Source organism: Haliotis rufescens, unplaced genomic scaffold (assembly GCF_023055435.1).
Source record: "Haliotis rufescens isolate VD_foot unplaced genomic scaffold, xgHalRufe1.0.p SCAF_34, whole genome shotgun sequence".
Lineage (NCBI taxonomy): Eukaryota > Metazoa > Mollusca > Gastropoda > Lepetellida > Haliotidae > Haliotis > Haliotis rufescens.
The window spans coordinates 1,833,590-1,853,259 of record NW_025964046.1 but is presented as its reverse complement, the minus strand read 5'-3'; the positions used below and the strand labels follow the sequence as shown (position 1 = coordinate 1,853,259).

Here is a 19,670-nt window from a genome sequence, read left to right as displayed (position 1 = left end):
TGGTTATTGAATGCGGGCCAGTAGAACTATTTCAGTATATCATGGTAGCCTGTAAATTATTAAGTCTTGACCAACCAAACCAGTGAGTGAAAGCATGAGCACCAATCCCCACATCCAAGTCAGAAAAGAATTGGATGGTCACAATGTGGGTACTGGCTAACAAGAGCATTGGATGGTCACAATGTGAGAACTGGCAAAGTAGAGGATTGGATGGTCACAGTGTGATGATGATGATGATGATGATGATGATGATGATGATGATCTAGCCTCTGAAATGAACATATTATAATATATGATAAAAAGGAGCCCAGAGACTCTCTTCACTTTCAGATACTGCAGTAATCTAGACTTGCCAAAATTATAGACTTGCATGGGCTGTTTTTGCTATATTTGTATCAGGGTCTGTAAGACAGACTAAGGAAAGTTATAAACATTGATATGCACAATGGAATACAAATATTGCTATGATTAAGGTCTAGAGAGGAGATGCAGATTTTGTTGTCCTGAACATTTTGTGAGTGAAATAGGTGACAATTTTTGCAGAAGGCGCTGGCAGATTTAGTAGTATTATCAGTAATGGGTGTATAGCTGAAGCAGGTGGTGATATTAGTTCCAGTCTCAGGTCTTTGTAGAGAGCATTGCAACAGAAAGTGATAGGAAAATAATAAAAACAAACAAGAATTCAACACAACAATTATGGTTTAAAATATGTTCTATTTTGGTTTACACTTTCATAGAAAAGTACAAATTATTGCACTTTTTTGGATGAAGTCCCAACTAGGATTTAAACCCACAGTCAACATAGCATCCATGGCCTCGACTAACATCTTATCTCTGAAAGGGACATTTTTTTCACACACAAAATAAAGTTGCTAAATTATCTTTGTAAAATATAATGAAAAGAAGCCAATAGATCTTTTTTTTCTGAAATGGCTGTAAACTGGACTTGCCAAATATATAGACTTACATGGGCTGTATTAGATGTAGTTGTTTCAAGGTCTACCCATGGCCAAAACACATTGTCCACTCATGACAAATATAAATATATTTGATACAAAAAATAAATGTTGGGATCATGATAATTTTTATAATATTTAAAAAAAAAATTAAATTAATTTTTTTTAGGGTTGGGGGGTGGGGGGTTGGGGGTATATACTTAAGTGAAGACACTAAAAATATCCAAAAAATATTCATGATTTCTTTTTTATTCAGTATAATAACGCTCAGGTTAAAAAACCTCCAAATTCCATCACATAAAATATAAATTCCTCGGTCTGTTTTGATAAAATATTTGCCCACTGTTACATTATCCTACCCCACACCCCTCCATGTTGTGACACCTGCCATCCTCTTCAAGATAAACTCCACATTCCCACATATTTAGAAAGTTTTATTTCAGTGTAAGTATTACGCTGTTGGCTAGTGGGCAATAAAACGGACATGGCCATCCTGGCACTGTTGACCAGTACTCTCAAGAGATGGTCAAGCTCACCAAATGTTTGCCTCCGAACTTGTCGTCTAGGCAAGCAATGGTCACTTAGGGAATTCAGTGTTTGGATAACAAAGACTTTGAGCTGTTAGGACAAATATTATAAAGCGTTATTCTGTGTTTGGAAGAGGAAGAAATTTACTGAATCTTATATGTTTGGAGTTTGAAGTTCTGTGCACACAAGACGTGGTGGTTGATAAACTATTTGACATCAACTGTTTCTAGGGTTTATGTCTTTGGATTATTTCTTGATGGACCCCTGTTGTTGGTTTTTTATGCATCAGTGTAAAATTATATATGAATACTGTTTTTATAATTATTTGAAGTATACATCTATGGTAAGCTTTATGTGTTGTGTTTGGGTGAAGTTGAAAGTGTCCTGTTTGATAAATATATGAGGAAAATATGAAATATTTCATATTTTTTTATCTCTCATTATCATATTCATATTTGTATATGTAAATGTTAATTTGAACAGGATGAGACACATTTTGATTTAAAAAAAAACATATTTTAGTACTACCAATTCTATAAGCGTTATTAAACAGGATATAAGAAAATGTTATCAAATATAAAAATATAAAAAAAGCACCCCCACAATTGTCAACTCAAAATGCATTATAATCAATTAAGTATTAATATCCAATCAACACAAACTTCTTTTTGGTTGAGCATCTCAATAATTAATAAAACAATATAACAAATTGCAATCATTTGGATCTTACAAGAAGCTTGGTAGTCTCCTGCCACTGCATGGCTGTGCTCTACCTCAACACCGACTAAATCGGCTAACGCTACCAAACACGGAAAGCCCAGCTATGGTCCAACTGTGCCTGCCTACGGGGCCCAAGCTTAAATCACTTAAAGAGGCCATGATATGCTTGAGAAACGACTGTAAAAGCGAGACGTCTATCTGCCACCCCCTGTGGGCAAATGAACCGGCCCACTCTCCAAACTCCAATAGCAGAAAGCAGTAGGCATTCGATCAGGTGTGTTGTGAGGAAGGGATGTGGTCAGCTCGTGAATAACAGTACTGTTAAATCTGGATTTATTTCTTACATGGACCAATTGAACATGTGACGTACATAAAGGATCCCTGAATATTGTTGGAGTGTTGGATACCTGGAATATATGTGATTGACAAGTGCTGTCAGCGTCAATATCGAAATTGACAACGGTGTCCAAGAAGCTAAGCATGTGTTTGTCAAAGGACCGTGTTTGTGGACGGTGTTATGAGACACCCATGTCACTGTAATACCAAACTGAAAGTTTGTCAACAAGTCTTTCTGGAATTATCACAGAGAGAGAGGTTAAAATGTTGCATGTTGGATGAATTCTAAATTGAAATTGACGGATTAACAAAGGATTAAACGTGTGGATGTACATTTCGTAAACGGATGTCACACACCTGGATTCCTAAATTTTTTGGTAAAATCTCAGCATAACATGTGGATACCATGGCTTGGACACGACATGTATATTCATTCTTGATTGGATATTGTCTTTTAGCAGGTGAGAATTTTCATTGTTTTTGTAACATTGTTTTTTTTATGGGATTGTTGTGTATTGTCTTAAAACAACAAATAAATATACCATTCCACTAGACTCTACAAGTACAAGTGGTGATTTACCAGTGTTGATTGACAAGCAAACAAAATTACTTTTAAAGTGTGTACAATATAATAAGTACCACTCAATCAACAGTTATTTGTTTCAAACTTTACACAATAAATATAAAGTATAAAAAATAACCATCAACCATTTTTACACTTAAAGAAACATACGTTTTTGAATTATGGTTGAACAATTTTTATCCAAAATACAACTGCCATCAAGAGCTAAAATATAAAATCATTTTTTCCATAAAAATGTTCTCTAAATTGTCTCTCTATGTAAGTAAAAATGACTGATGGTGTCATTTGAAATGATACAATTATAACAAGGATATAAAAACCAGTGTTATTGGACTATAATGTCCACCATACTGTGTATATATTCTGTTCAGTGAGACTCAGTGATCTGTAATTGAATATGATGGCTCCATTTAGGAATGGATAAACTGCCATCTAATCTGTTTCGTCCCCAAGAAGCCATTCTAGCTGGTCTCAAAGACCACATGGAATCAAGATTCCTCGTTGAGGATCCAATCTTCTGAATCAAGATGACCAATTTTCTGAAACAGTCCTCAAAGATAATGTCATGAAATACACTGAGATTCATCACAAAACATCTGAGTGTTCAGGTGTGTTTGAAATGTAATCAACTTTAAAGTTAATTTAACAATTTAGAATGACTCTTAAATATGTAAATTCAACTTAAACCTCCAGCTCCATCTTTGTTGAAACATACAATGTTTTGGAAGTTTAAGACTGGATTGGAAGGCTTTACTAGATTTATTCCACAGGGAATATGTCACATGGTGCTGTGTACAACATGTCAATATCACCTTGAACAGCTGATTCATACAATGACACACATATTAAATACATCCATTTCTTATGCTAATGAAATATATACCGCCATGTGTTGCCGATGTTCTGAAATTGAAGATTCAGTGACCATGTTGTGGTGCGTATTCTCTGGATGACTGGTCAATGGCTATGCTGTATATTAAATTTGATAGTCATGCTAGATCCATAAATTAAATATGAAATATACGCAGCAATTGTATATGTTAAAAAAGCGAAATATCAATTTAAAAATTGGCTTTTGTAATATTTCTAGTGATGAACAATATGTTAGGTACCTGTTGTATATTGACAAATGATTGTTATATTACTTCATGGTGCATATCTTAACATCTTTAGCAAATGAACATAGAAGTATTTGTTGTAATTTAAAAACAAAGTGATAAATATGAATTTAAAAAATGTATTCAAAGTGCATACATTGATAATATTATACAATATACAGATGTTTTTGCAATTTCATGATGAATAATACCGAAAAAAAGGATTCAAAGAAATAAATTGACAATGTTAAGGAGATGCACACATCATATATATATATTAAATATATACTTTCACTTTGTGTTTGTGTGTATATATATACAAAATGAAAGTGTACGATCAAATCAGAATAGTAGCCATATATACTACTCAAAATAAGTTAAAGAACACCCACATATAGAAGGCTGAGTGTTGCAATACCCACCAGCTATGGTAGATTGTCTAAAGTCATGTTGGAAAATCGGATGTTTTTGAATTCTTTTGAGTAGTATATATTTGACTGAGGTGAAAAAAACAGACTAAAGGTACAGGAAGTAAAAAAGACTAATGTTTGTGTTGTTTGTGATATGGTTATACAGTGATACCTGTGGTCAACAGGTCACATAGTCCCCACGAGGACATGCCCACAGGCCCACAACCATTGATCCAGGGTATGGCCCTCCTGTGAGTCCTTCCCTGCTTTGCATTAAGACATCGGGATGCAGAAGTCAGTCCTAATTCAAAATCAAATTATAGTATAGGTCTTGTGTTTAAGACATTACGGTAATACAATCTCAGTTTGTGTCTATCAAGACATGGGGAGGGACTTGATGGATGTCAAGTCATGGGTGACAGGGAGGGGGGAGGGGTCACAGATATGTGGGTGGGGCCACTAAGGGGGTGAGTTGGGGGAGGGGGGGTCATTGAAGGTTGGAGAGTGCTGCAAAATTGCCTTTTTGCTTTTGTGATGTTGGGAAGAGGGGGTGGGGGTCATTGAAGATGGGAGAGTGCTGGAAAATGTGGCTTTTGTGATGTTGGGAAGAGGGGGTGGGGGGGAGGGGCTGTCCAGGGATGGTTAGAAACTCAAGGGTCATTATTAATTAATGTTTTCAGAACATTTTTTTATTATTATTATTATTATTATTATTATTATCATCATTATTATCGTCATTATTATAAATATTGAAAACAATTTATTCAGCGTCTTTGTTTAATACTTATAATCAGAACTCAGCAAAACAATATTGTTTTATATTTGCAATCATACTTTTCCATAAGCCTTTTCAAGTGGAACCAAACAACGTGTATAGCTGTCAATCAAAGATACAGCCAGGTCTGTACACAGAGCCTTTCCTTTTGCCCAGAGATATATGCATTCAAGATGGTGGTCATAATCCTGAACAGATCGGAGAGGTTACACCAATTTATGAATAATAAATATGATGTTAGAACTAGACTTTCCAGTAATGGATACACTTAGAGCTGGGAGGCTGGAAGATTGAATGTCAGTTAATGGCCTAATGATGGAGAGAAGGAACTGAGGAGAGGGTGAATGACCACACATGATGGAGAGAAGAAGGGAGAAAGAGATAGGATGAATGAAAAGGAGTTTCTGAAAAAAATAGGGAGGGGATGGAGGTGGATATGAGGGAGGGGGATGCATGACCCATATCGTGAAGGGGGAGCATAAGATGAAATGTGAGGTATCTGAAGAAAGTGGAGAAGATGGACACTAAAACTTAGAATACCAACACTTAGAATGCCAACACTTAGAATGCCAACACTTAGAATACCAACACTTAGAATGCCAACACTTAGAATACCAACACTTAGAATACCAACACTTAGAATACCAACACTTAGAATACCAACACTTAGATTAGCAACACTTAGAATACCAACACTTAGAATACCAACACTTAGAATACCAAAACTTAGAATACCAACACTTAGAATACCAACACTTAGAATACCAACACTTAGATTAGCAACACTTAGAATACCAACACTTAGATTAGCAACACTTAGATTAGCAACACTTAGAATACCAACACTTAGAATGCCAACATTTAGAATGCCCACACTTAGAATACCAACACTTAGATTAGCAACACTTAGAATACCAACACTTAGAATACCAACACTTAGAATACCAACACTTAGAATACCAAAACTTAGAATACCAACACTTAGAATGCCAACATTTAGAATGCCCACACTTAGAATACCAACACTTAGAATATCAACACTTAGAATACCAACACTTAGAATACCAACACTTAGAATGCCAACACTTAGAATGCCAAAGCATAGAATACCAACACTTAGAATGCCAACACTTGGTCTCTCTTGTGTCCTATTCGCATATAATATGCACCGCTTCCTTCCCCTATTTGCGTATAATACGCACTCGTGTGTTATATGCACCCTTTATTATTGGCAATTAAATTCTGGAAAAATATATCTGTTGTACATAAGCATTTCAGGCTGTCAGCATAAACCACGAAATTTATCTTTCAACTCCAAAATGATATTCTAATAAGAGTCCCCTATTTCTAATTTTGAGAGCGCCCTGGGCGCTTATCATGATTACGTCGAATGCGGTAATATTTTTCCATGACACACAAAACTGATTCTCGTGATATGTCAAGTGTATATCTAAATATATCCAATCCCTATCAAAGTTTGGCTTGTGTGTATTGACAAGTATATTCAAACAAATGTAACCCTAGTGTAAAGTGTATAATTTATGTTGTAACTTTGTTTGTGACAACAGAAAAGTTAAACCCTGCAAATGACATTTTGATGAAGTTACCATCATTTGAAAGGTGATTTAAAGTAAATGTCTTCTCTCTAAAACATTAAAAAATAAGCAAAAAGGCATTAGGGGTAATGCGTTTTGTAAAGCTGTACTGTAACGGGGATTTGACTGTGTATTGATTCCTCAACATGATACAGGTACGCTCTCGTGCTTTGATCGCCACCATTTTGATGTAGAACTAGATCTATTAACTATTAAAAGCCCATCTGCTGAGAAAATCATCAGTGTCAGTTACGGATGAATTGGTCTTTGGCTGAGATGACTTTTTGCTTTGAATTGTAACAGAACAAGACAAGAAAGAATAATATACCTTTTACTGCAATACAATAGGGATGATGTGTTTAAATGAATATGTGACTCCTAGATGTTATATGACCTTATTTGTGACTCCTAGACATTATATAACCTTGTTGGTATTTATTTGATCAGTGGGGAATGTTTTTTTATGTTTTTGAGACTTCACGAACACCATCATCATTGATTTTCAGTGATCAATTCTTATAATTTTCACTGCTATTTTGCTTTTTACGCCCATTGGAATTTGTTTTGACAGAAAATCGAGACTGGTTATTCTCGGGCATTGATGTTATATATTCATATGTTCTTTATCGGAATAGTCCAGATCGGGACTGAATGTGATGGACTGCTTGAAGAAGTCATTATACAAGCAATATTTCTATTTTCAATGGAACCGGTGCGTTGTTTCAAATTAAAATAATCATCAGGACGCATTTTCCTCAGTTGTCTTCAATTCCTGTCAAAAGTTGTGTAGTACCGTATTCGACGTAATAAGCGCCCCGCTCAAATAAAAGGCCATGGCGATATTTGCTAATATATTGGCTAGTGAACAATCCCAATTAGCGCCCCTTCCGATTGATCAAGGTACACTTATTTATTCGTGTATAATACACACTCGTGTGTTATATGCACCCTTATGTTAATTATGGGCAATTAAATTCGGGAAAATATATCTGTCGTGTATAATATTCAAAAAGATTTCTATTGTATCATTTCAGGCTGTCCGCATAAACCACGAAATTTACGATCTTTTCACTGGTTTTTCTCTCACCAAAATTATATTCTAATAAGAGCCCCCTATTTCTAATTTTGAGAGCGCCCTGGGCGCTGATTACATCGAATGCGGTATATGTATTGGAATTGATGTAAGTTTACATGAACATGATGAAAGGTTAGCGTATGTGATCGTGACACTTCATGACCTTTATGAGTGAGTCGAATGAAGGTTCACATTTTAGATATCAGCCAGGAAAGTGAAAAGAGTCTGAGTAAGAAAACAGAAACCATCATCCAGTATACAGTTTCCAGGATGGTAGTATATACTTCATCTCTAAGATATCCTATTTCTGTGTATATTTTCCTTCACGATTGACAAGGACCGTCTATGTTCGTGTTATTCAGATCTTAGTCTTGATACTCAAATATTATGATAGATCCCATTTGTTGTCCTAACCTACTAATTTTGCAGTATTTGCTAACACTGAATGCGAATACGAAGGACATCGTGAATACGTAACCCAATATTCATGTTGACGGACTTCAGTTTTCCCCAACCTGGTGCGAGGCCCCTTACAGATATTCTATTTTGTTTATCAAGTTGTGAAAAAGCACGTGTTTATTTTAGATGTTATGTACACTTTGATGTTGTGAAAAATAGCCGATCTGAATAATCCCGTTGAGCAATGGAGAAGGCCTGGTTTCGCATGTGCACTATTGGGTCTACAAGACATGTTTCTGAGTTTTTTTAACTGAAATAATAAACAATTAGTCCGTTGTTATTGGAAAAGCGGAAAACTTTGGTTAAATGGAAATAATAAACATAATGTATGTTGTTATATGAAAGGAGTAAAGTTTGATTTAGAATGAAATCCCACATGTCCATGACGCTTCATCGAGGTCAGCTTTTGGGTGTCACACACGTTTATAATATATTTCACGATTTTTTGTATTAGACATGGATTTTTGGCTCTTAAGGGTCTAGGATATCATATTCCACGGGGCTATACAATTGATATAAAGTTTACATATTTGTATTCATACATTTCTTAGAAAAGAACATATATGGTCATTGGTGAACAGACTTTGTAAATTTAACGAGGCAGTGATGCAATAAGATGATGATGATGATGATGATGATGATGATGATGATGATGATAAAATGGCAGCCATTTTGAATGTGCATCTGACGTACAAGCTGAAGCAGACAAAACCATGCGGAGATTAATTCAACACGACTCAAGATTCTTAAAAATGAGATTTTTCATTTCAGTGAATTTGAACAAAAGCCGTTCTTGTGTACCCTAAATCTATTATGCTTAAGCTTGCATGTCAATGTGTAATTACAAGCTTTCAACAGTTGGATTGTCCCAGATGGGTTCACAGTGCAACAGGTAATGTTAAATCTGAGGCGTGGAGGTTGTTATGAATCATTCTGTTTTCGTATATACAGTGGTAGGCTTGTGTTCAGACAATGGTTGGGACAGGTTAGGACATTTTGAAGATAGAAATGCTTTGTTGAAAACGTTTACAATTATCTGTCTTGTGTATGTCTGAACAGAACATTAACTCTTCATTTACAATAGCTTGTAAAATGTTGAAAGCTCATCATATGCTCATGATGGAGATTCATCCAATAGACTACGTCCTTCTCAAATTGCACCTTTATTTACCTTGAAACAGTCGGCAAACAAAATGAGAATGCCTTTGACAAGTTCCTGCTCTGAAACTGTGATAGTATTGAGAGGGCATCCTCCAGGCTTGGTGTCGTCTTGAATCGTTAAATAACTATGTTGACATTATTATAAGATCTATTCCCCAGACTGAACGAGATCCCATTTCTTAAAAGTCCAAGTTCTCATCAGATATGTGTCAAATCTCAACCATTAACACATAAATGTATTGAGATGCAAAATTTTAAATAACATGTATTTCAACTTAACCTTGTCACAGATTGAGTGTTTTGAAGAAATAAAATCACAGGAATACATCCATCAGATTTTTTGAAAGTTTGATCAAATGTATTTCTAGGTCATAATCACACAACAATATTAACCCTTGAATGATATTTTCAAGGGCAGAGATTTGAAATACATAACTGTTAGCGTTCAAAGGTTATGATCGAAGAAATATTCAGCTCCTGTGCTGGGTGAACCAGTACACCGCAATGAACGTAGTGTTCAACACAGGTAGAAATCAGCTCTACACAGGCTAAGGATTATTCACATTTGTCCCGTACACCAGGAATAAAGACTGAATAGAAGCAACAGGCATTGAAATCAGAGTCGTAATGTCATTTGTATGACATACTGAATTGAGCACAAATGTTTTCGTATGGCGAGCAAGCAGTCGACTGATAGAAATATGGGAGTATACGGTTCTATGAAAATACGAGGGAGGGATTGGTGTGCTATGAAAAGAATGTTGGAGAGGTATAATTGAAGCACAATGGAAGCGAAATTAATGAGCCAATTTAATAATCATGTTTAGAAAACTCGTATGTTGAAAGATGATTTTGGATGATTTTCGTTCACTAATAATTCATTGAATTGAGATATGATTTGAGTGGTATTTTATACTTGGGGAATTTTATGTATACGACTATTAGAATAGACAGCATGGTTTATTTCGTTTTAAGTGCTTCTGTGTATTTGGAGAAATTAATGTCATAAAAAAAAGATGAATGGGCCGTAATGTTTTCTGTGTTATTTACCAGGGTCATATATTTTTTATTGTGTGGAAATATGATAATATGATAGTTTTTCGATTGAAGCTAAAGTATCTTGCTGCGGTTGAAATTGGTTCTAGTCCTGTGGTCCTTGCCCAAATGCCCAATAGTTAAGGTATCATAAGGAGTAGTAGAAATTTGTCCTTTTTAAGGGTTTTGCTATATGTTATCATTATAAGGACTAGTGGATGAAAACTGGTAGTTTCTATCGCTGTGATGATGCATAAGTTGTGAACTTCAAAAACAATACAGTGAAAGAAGCTTTTTGTATGAATATAAAAATATGAACACAGTGCACAGTGAAGGTAGTTTTTTGAATGAATATAAAAAAAGAAGGCAGTGCACAGTGGAAGTAGTTTTTTGAATGAAAATAAGAATATGAACGCAGTGCACAGTGGAAGTAGTTTTTTGTATGAATATAAAAATATGAACGCAGAGCACAGTGGAAGTAGTTTTTTGAATGAATATAAAAAAAAGAAGGCAGTGCACAGTGGAAGTAGTTTTTTGAATGAATATAAAAATATGAACGCAGTGCACAGTGGAAGTAGTTTTTTTGTATGAATATAAAAATATGAACGCAGAGCACAGTGGAAGTAGTTTTTTGAATGAATATAAAAAAAAGAAGGCAGTGCACAGTGGAAGTAGTTTTTTGAATGAATATAAAAATATGAACGCAGTGCACAATGGAAGAAGTTTTTGGTATGAATATAAAAATATGAACACAGTGCACAGTGGAAGTAGTTTTTTGAATGAATATAAAAAAAAGAAGGCAGTGCACAGTGGAAGTAGTTTTTTGTATGAATATAAAAATATGAACGCAGAGCACAGTGGAAGTAGTTTTTTGAATGAATATAAAAATATGAACGCAGTGCACAGTGGGAGTAGTTTTTTGAATGAATATAAAAATATGAACGCAGTGCACAGTGGAAGAAGTTTTTGGTATGAATATAAAAATATGAACACAGTGCACAGTGGAAGTAGTTTTTTGAATGAATATAAAAAAAAGAACGCAGTGCACAGTGGAAGTAGTTTTTTGAATGAATATAAGAATATGAACGCAGAGTACAGTGGAAGTAGTTTTTTGTATGAATATAAGAATATGAACGCAGTGCACAGTGGAAGTAGTTTTTTGTATGAATATAAAAATATGAACGCAGAGCACAGTGGAAGTAGTTTTTTGAATGAATATAAAAAAAAGAAGGCAGTGCACAGTGGAAGTAGTTTTTTGAATGAATATAAGAATATGAACGCAGTGCACAGTGGAAGTAGTTTTTTGTATGAATATAAAAATATGAACGCAGTGCACAGTGGAAGTAGTTTTTTGAATGAATATAAAAAAAAGAAGGCAGTGCACAGTGGAAGTAGTTTTTTGAATGAATATAAGAATATGAACGCAGAGCACAGTGGAAGTAGTTTTTTGAATGAATATAAGAATATGAACGCAGTGCACAGTGGAAGTAGTTTTTTGTATGAATATAAAAATATGAACGCAGAGCACCATGAGCACAGTGGAAGTAGTTTTTTGAATGAATATAAAAAAAAGAAGGCAGTGCACAGTGGAAGTAGTTTTTTGAATGAATATAAAAATATGAACGCAGTGCACTGTGGAAGTAGTTTTTTTAATGAATATAAGAATATGAACGCAGTGCACAGTGGAAGTAGTTTTTTGTATGAATCTAAAAATATGAATGCAGAGCACAGTGGAAGTAGTTTTTTGAATGAATATAAAAACATGAACGCAGTGCACAATTTGTACCAGGACTTGTCAGTCCGAACGAACCACGATCCTATTTCCGATTAATCCAGTTCTCATGTCAGTCGGTGTGGAATGAATTTTGTATGAGATTCATGCACTAGTTGTGACTTTTACTTTTGTGATTGTCTACTCTTTTGGGAAATGGTTTGTGATTTTCTGGCGAGATAGATTACCTGGACGTTCCTCAGCCACCTGGACAGAATAATTTACTGTTATTTGCCTAGATAAGGATTGATTGAAGAATGACACAGAATGGGTGTGTGGAAATACAAGACCGTGAACACTACTTCCTCATTATGAATGCAGCGAGACAGGATCTACCAGGCACATACTGGTGTACAAATCTTAGCATCATAGTGTGTTGTTCCACGATCTAGCCATCCATTTGTCGCCAATCTTGAATTGTTTGTTTGTTGTGAACACATATTGCCATTAAGAAAGTGGTCAAATGTAACAAATGTTATATTTAGGATAACACTTTCTTTGTAAAGTACATATTCTTGTACTTTTTTGGTTGAGTCCCGTCCGGGATTCGAACCCACACTGCCAGAGTGAGGCACCTAATTGCCAGCACACAAAGTCAGCGATCTAACCTACTCAGGACCGCGGCTTCCACAAAAATGTTTGTTTGTTGTTTAATACCGGACTCAGCAATATTCCAGCTATATGACGGCAGCGTAAATAATCGAGTCTGGACCAGTCAATCCAGTGTTTGATATCATGAGCATCAATCCACAAAATTGTGATACGATAACATGCATCAAGAAATGCCGGAAACCTGACTACCTGATCCTGTTAGTCGCTTCTTACAACAAGCATGGTTGATGAAGAGCAATTCTAACGCCGGATCTTCACAGGTTAATAACAATTTGAGGTCTGGTGTGGAATTATTGAAGACTGGTTATTATATGTGATTGTTTTGCCTCATGTTGACATTTCACGGTTCATATGTCTCCTGTCTGTGTCATATTATAAAAAATAAATGTGATCTGTGAAGAATTGTCCGGTTTGCTGGATTTCTGATGTTTGAAACAGACATTAATGCATTCAGATATATCAAACTTTGGGCAGTACACAGAAGAACTGGAATCCCATCGTAATTATGAAATAATAGAGTGATAACAGAGAAGAGAGTTATCCCCCTTGGATTAAGGTCTTTTCAGGGGTCTGTTAGTGTTACTCAGTTGGGAAAAAATAAAAGTTGTATAAATAAAAAAGTCACGACTATTGTTAATATTAATAATTTTGTTGTTATGAAGTTACTGTTTCAATAATATATCCTGAAATATGTTCTGTTGTGATGAAACAAACATGGGAACGATAGTTTACAGTGACAGACATTCTTTAATGATATTATTTGGCAAATAGTCCCACGACTTCTTGTTTATTGCCAAAGCCAGGTGTCAAAGCCAATCCTAAGGCACTCTGGTTCATGATTGGAGCGGGTCAATATTGCTTATTGAGAGAATGTTGTTTGAGGACTTTGTATTTACGTACACTGGCGACACTCGCCTCTCCCTGTGTTCTTTGCGCGAACTCGACATCGACACTGAAGTGGTAAGCTTGTGGAGGTTAGTTTGTACGTTCGTTAACAGGTATTATAAGTTTAAACATCTCAATGTGCTCAAGGGCATTCTTTTTCCGCCTTTGGAAATTGGCTCATTTTGAAATGGTTGCTAATTTTGTTTGAACAGCTAAAAAATAATATGGAACAAAGAATGTCACTTAAAAAAATGAGAAACAGTTATAATCAATTGGCATTTTGGGTTGGAAATTGAGAAAATCTAATTGACGTTTTACAGTTACCATTTGTGCTTTGAAAATTTATTTTTTTTCAATTTTGAATAAGGTGCGAGAAGTAAAAAGACAGTGTTGTCAATCTTATCCAGTTCCCTTTGAAGATTACATATCAATCAGATTTCATTTCAACAAGATTTTTACAAACTTATGAAGTTTATTTTCAATTGTCAAAGGTCAGACATTTTGATTAAGAGGTTACGTCATTGAGAACATCATCAAACAGACTTTAACAGGTGGCTTTCATTTGTTCTTTAAACACAATGTCTTGATGGTGCCAAGGTTATTAATGAAGAAAATATTTGAATAATATCGAAGACAACATAATTCTGGTTTAAAGTAGTACCCACAATATATATATTTCTAAAAAATATGACTGTAGAATGTATGACCTAAATATGATCGTATTTATTATTTCAATAAGTGACTAGACTAAACATTTGGAGCTTATTGACCTCGACATCTCTTAGAACAGGTGCTTCTTTCTCAAGGACTTGTTAGACATGTTTATTTTCATGGCTTGCCATTTGGTAAAAATCCATAGTAAATGTACTGAGATATTTCCCAGAAAACCATATGTGTGGCCATTTATATGATAGAGGAGGACAAGATCTTTATTATGAATGGTCATTTGCAGGTCTTTTTTTCCATCTTTTCAACTTTTCCAAACATTCCTCAGCTATTTCTGTGAAACGATATGTATGGCCATTTATATGAAAGAGGAGCACAAGATCTTTATTGTGAATGGTCATTTGCAGGTCTTTTTTTCCATCTTTTCAACTTTTCCAAACATTCCTCAGCTATTTCTGTGAAACGATATGTATGGCCATTTATATGAAAGAGGAGCACAAGATCTTTATTATGAATGGTCATTTGCAGGTCTTTTTTTCCATCTTTTCAACTTTTCCAAACATTCCTCAGCTATTTCTGTGAAACGATATGTATGGCCATTTATATGAAAGAGGAGCACAAGATCTTTATTGTGAATGGTCATTTGCAGGTCTTTTTTTCCATCTTTTCAACTTTTCCAAACATCCCTCAGCTATTTCTGCAAAACCATATGAGTGTCCATTTATATGAAAGAGGAGGACAAGATCTTTCACCTGAATGGTCATTATCAGGCCTCATATGCCATTTCTTCAACTTCTCCAGACATTCCACAGACCTTGTTCTTATTTTTGAAAGACTTTGGGCAGTGTGAAAGATAAGGATGACCTGATTAGATTCCATGGATGTGTGAAAATATCTCCTCAGCTTGAACCTATATGAGATCATGCTTGTAAGAAAAGTGACCTGAATGTCTTTTTGGCAGCTGATCTCAAACAACAAATGAGTAGCCATTTGTTTGAAAACATATTTTCCCCTCTTTCATAGGGATAACCATTGTTAAATATCAAACTATATTTTTTATAATTAAGTACAATTATATGTGATATTGTTTTGAAAACATCATAATTACCATACAGTCATAGCGAATATTAGAATGTAAATTTTCCCATTTTTAATTCAACCCAAATTCAAAGTCTGACTTTATGAAAATGTTGTTGTCTTACAACTCTAGTTTGTGGGTTTCGACTGGAGTCTTGTTCTTTCAAATCCAGGGATGCAAAACAACCCCAAAGCAGGTGCCAACCCCCTCAGTGACTTATCAGACATGTTTATGTTTTTAAGTTTGGGGTCAGTTCATTTGAGGGGCATTCGTTCCCCACAGCAGGTGAATTTGATGGATGTTGGAATCATTAAACGCTGGGGGTGGGGTTTGATCGGATAACAATCTTCCCCGAGAGAGTTTCAAAGTATATTTTCTTTCCTAATTTGAGTTATAAAAAAGATAGAGTTTCTGATAAACTAAATAAGAAGGGGGGGACGTTTGGTGTTTAGATAACTTTGTCTTTGTGAGTTTGGAATTTTGATAAGTCAATTGCCTCGGGAGAACAGGAGAATTTGCTTGCTGTGCAAGGAAGCATGTTGATGATTTTTGCAGACTTAAAAAAATGTGGAAAAAGCGATTTTTCAGCTGTGTTTGTGTAATCCTTTGCGTCATGTTTTGAGATAAAGTTTGTTGTCAAGGGAAATGTCAGATTCGGTGCCGTCTTAATTAACGGTGGATGCAGTCTGCAAGTTTATCTTACAGTACACAAACGCAAATGACGCACTGCAGTTGTGCCAGTATATTTTTGTTTACAGGACAAATAACCTTTAGTTTTCAGGGGAAAGATGTTTTTTTACTAATGGTATGGAGAATTGGAAACAAAACATGATGGTATAATTTGGTTCAGCAGTTTTCAAATTATAGGTTTTGCCAAAATGGGAATGAATTTGGTTTATGTTTTTGACTGATTTCAGTTCTTGATTTGATGTAATGGAAATCTACAATAGATGTTTGTAAATTTGAGATAGAATTCAGTTCTCCAGATTCATGTTTGACCTGTAAGCTGATGGTGACTCTTTATCTGGTCAAAGGGTTCAAGGGTTTGATTAGCGACACATTATCTTATCTAGTGTTCACAGTTTTAGGTAACAGCAAGTTTAAGAGATTAGGACAGACTTTGTGAGAATGACTGTAGCTTTAATGACACAGGTTTATTCACACCTGCCTCCCAGCAACCAAGGAAAAGTCACACCTGAGTTGGCGAAGGCTGGACAATGAAAGATTAGGTAATGACCAAGGGTCAGTTTAATGATAAGCGCGAAATTGTTACAAAGAATTGTCCAATGTGGCCATTTGTTTGAAACAGCCGAAAATACCGATTCATATGAATTCTCATCTGTGTGATAAGTGTATAATTGTTACACAGAACTGTCCAGTGTGACCATTTGTTTGAAACAGCCAAAAATACCGATTCATATGAATTCTCATCATTGTGATAAGTTTATAATTGTTACAAAGAATTGTCCAATGTGACCATTTGTTTGAAACAGCCGAAAATACTGATTCATATGAATTCTCATCTGTGTGATAAGTTTATAATTGTTACAAAGAATTGTCCAATGTGACCATTTGTTTGAAACAGCCGAAAATACCGATTCATATGAATTCTCATCATTGTGACAAGTGGAGAATAGTTACAAAGAATTGTCCAGTGTGACCATTTGTTTGAAACAGCCGAAAATACCGATTCATATGAATTCTCATCATTGTGACAAGTGTATAATTGTTACAAAGAATTGTCTGGGGTTAAGAAGCAAAAGGGTTGAGTATATTGGGAAACAGTAGGGGTTAGATACAAACCAGAGGGTGTGCCATTAGGTGATGACGGTTGGATTGTTAATTAAACTCCTATTGTTGGGATTCATTTGAAAGAGAAGAGAAATTGCTTTCATAGACCTTCTCCTAAGTGATAGTTTTGTGTGAATGTATTGTAATGTTTTTGTAGAATAGACAAGGAGGATTATGTAATAACTACAGGCTTTGCTGTGGCGATAAGTTGGCAATGTTACAACAGGAATCTATTATGGGAATGTGTTTGAAAGGGCAGAAACATTTTTTCACAGATTCCACTTGTAGTATAGAGAATAGTGTTAAGTGGGGCATGTTTCATGCCAGTTTTGATAGAGCTTATATATGGCAGGTTAGGTAATAGCCAAGGGGGTCAAGTTTGGGGGCGGGTAATTGTTACCCGGTAATGAATTGGTATAATAAAATGGGAGTGTGGGTATTCATATGAAAGAAGAGAAAATTTCCTTTCATTCCAATTGTTATTTTATGGAGATGGTTGTTTGATGCAGGAGATGGTTGTTTGATGCAGGAGATGGTTGTTTGATGCTGGAGATGGTTGTTTGATGCAGGAGATGGTTGTTTGATGCAGGAGATGGTTGTCTGATGCAGGAGATGGTTGTTTGATGCAGGAGATGGTTGTTTGATGCAGGAGATGGTTTTTTGATGCAGGAGGTGGTTGTTTGATGCAGGAGATGGTTGTTTGATGCAGGAGATGGTTGTTTGATGCAGGAGGTGGTTGTTTGATGCAGGAGATGGTTGTTTGATGCAGGAGGTGGTTGTTCGATGCAGGAGGTGGTTGTTCGATGCAGGAGATGGTTGTTTGATGCAGGAGATGGTTGTTTAATGCAGGAAATGGTTGTTTGATGCAGGAGGTGGTTGTTTGATGCAGGAGATGGTTGTTTAATGCAGGAAATGGTTGTTTGATACAGGAGGTGGTTGTTTGATGCAGGAGATGGTTGTTTGATGCAGGAGGTGGTTGTTCGATGCAGGAGGTGGTTGTTTGATGCAGGAGATGGTTGTTTGATGCAGGAGATGGTTGTTTAATGCAGGAAATGGTTGTTTGATGCAGGAGGTGGTTGTTTGATGCAGGAGATGGTTGTTTAATGCAGGAAATGGTTGTTTGATACAGGAGGTGGTTGTTTGATGCAGGAGATGGTTGTTTGATGCAGGAGAGGGTTGTTTGATGCAGGAGATGGGGATGATTGAAATTACATCATAGTCGGCTTGTTACCATGGTTACTTGTGGGATCAGGGCTAGAGATGGAGACAGTTGGTGATGCTGCCTTTGATTTGAAGACATCACACAACATGTTTTTTTTAAAATGTGAAAATATGTTTCTTTTATTTGTACTTTGTTTTGCATATTTAGTGATGGATTTCTGTCCTCCAATAGAAATACTGAATCTATTGAAGTTGTTTGTTTGTTTGTTTGCTTGCTGCACCCAGCACTCTTCCAGCCATTTGATGGCAGTCTGTGTACAAGTCTGAGTCTGGTAACATGGAGCAAAGGTCCACACTGTCGGAGCACGATGACACATAGTCGACCTAACACCGAGCCTGACCACAGAATCCATTAATTGTCCCTTGTCAAACATAGGACACCAGGCTAAGATGATCGTAACTCCCATACTTTAGCATAGGCTTACAATAGTCTTAGCGCTAAGATCGCTTTGTGCAAGTGGGCCCAGGACCACCTCCATCCCAGAAACACAAGGGAGAAAATCTGTTGAAATGTATTTATGAGCTGACAGATGAAAAGATCAGATGAACATATTTGTTTGTTTGTCATGTTGTTCTTAGCAATATTCCAGCAATATGACGTCGGTCTGTAAATCATCAAGTCTGCACCAAACAATCCGGTGATCGATATCATGAGCATCAATCTACGCAATTGGGATACGATGACATGCATCAACCAAGTCAGCGAGTCTGACCACCCGATCCCATTCTTATGACAAGCATAGTCGCCTCTTAAGACAAGCATTGTCGCCTCTTATGACAAGCATAGTCACCTCTTAAAACAAGCATATTAGCCTCTTAAGACAAGCATAGTTGCCTCTTAAGACAAGCATAGTTGCCTCCTAAGACAAGCATATTTGCCTCTTAAGACAAGCATAGTTGCCTCTTACGACAAGCA

The 19,670-nt window shown here is 35.9% G+C and overlaps 1 protein-coding gene across 3 annotated transcripts in view; it reads left to right on the top strand.

The window, feature by feature from the left end:
- Window positions 1-2,461: 2,461 nt before the first annotated feature.
- Window positions 2,462-19,670, top strand: part of LOC124119692 (hemicentin-1-like) — a 117,803-nt gene continuing 100,594 nt past the window's right edge. For all 3 annotated transcript variants that reach the window (XM_048380971.1, XM_048380970.1, XM_048380969.1), the window contains exon 1: window positions 2,462-3,001. In XM_048380971.1, the coding sequence (XP_048236928.1) occupies window positions 2,947-3,001 (55 nt within the window). In that variant the 5' untranslated portion in view covers window positions 2,462-2,946. The remainder of the gene's footprint in view (window positions 3,002-19,670) is intronic.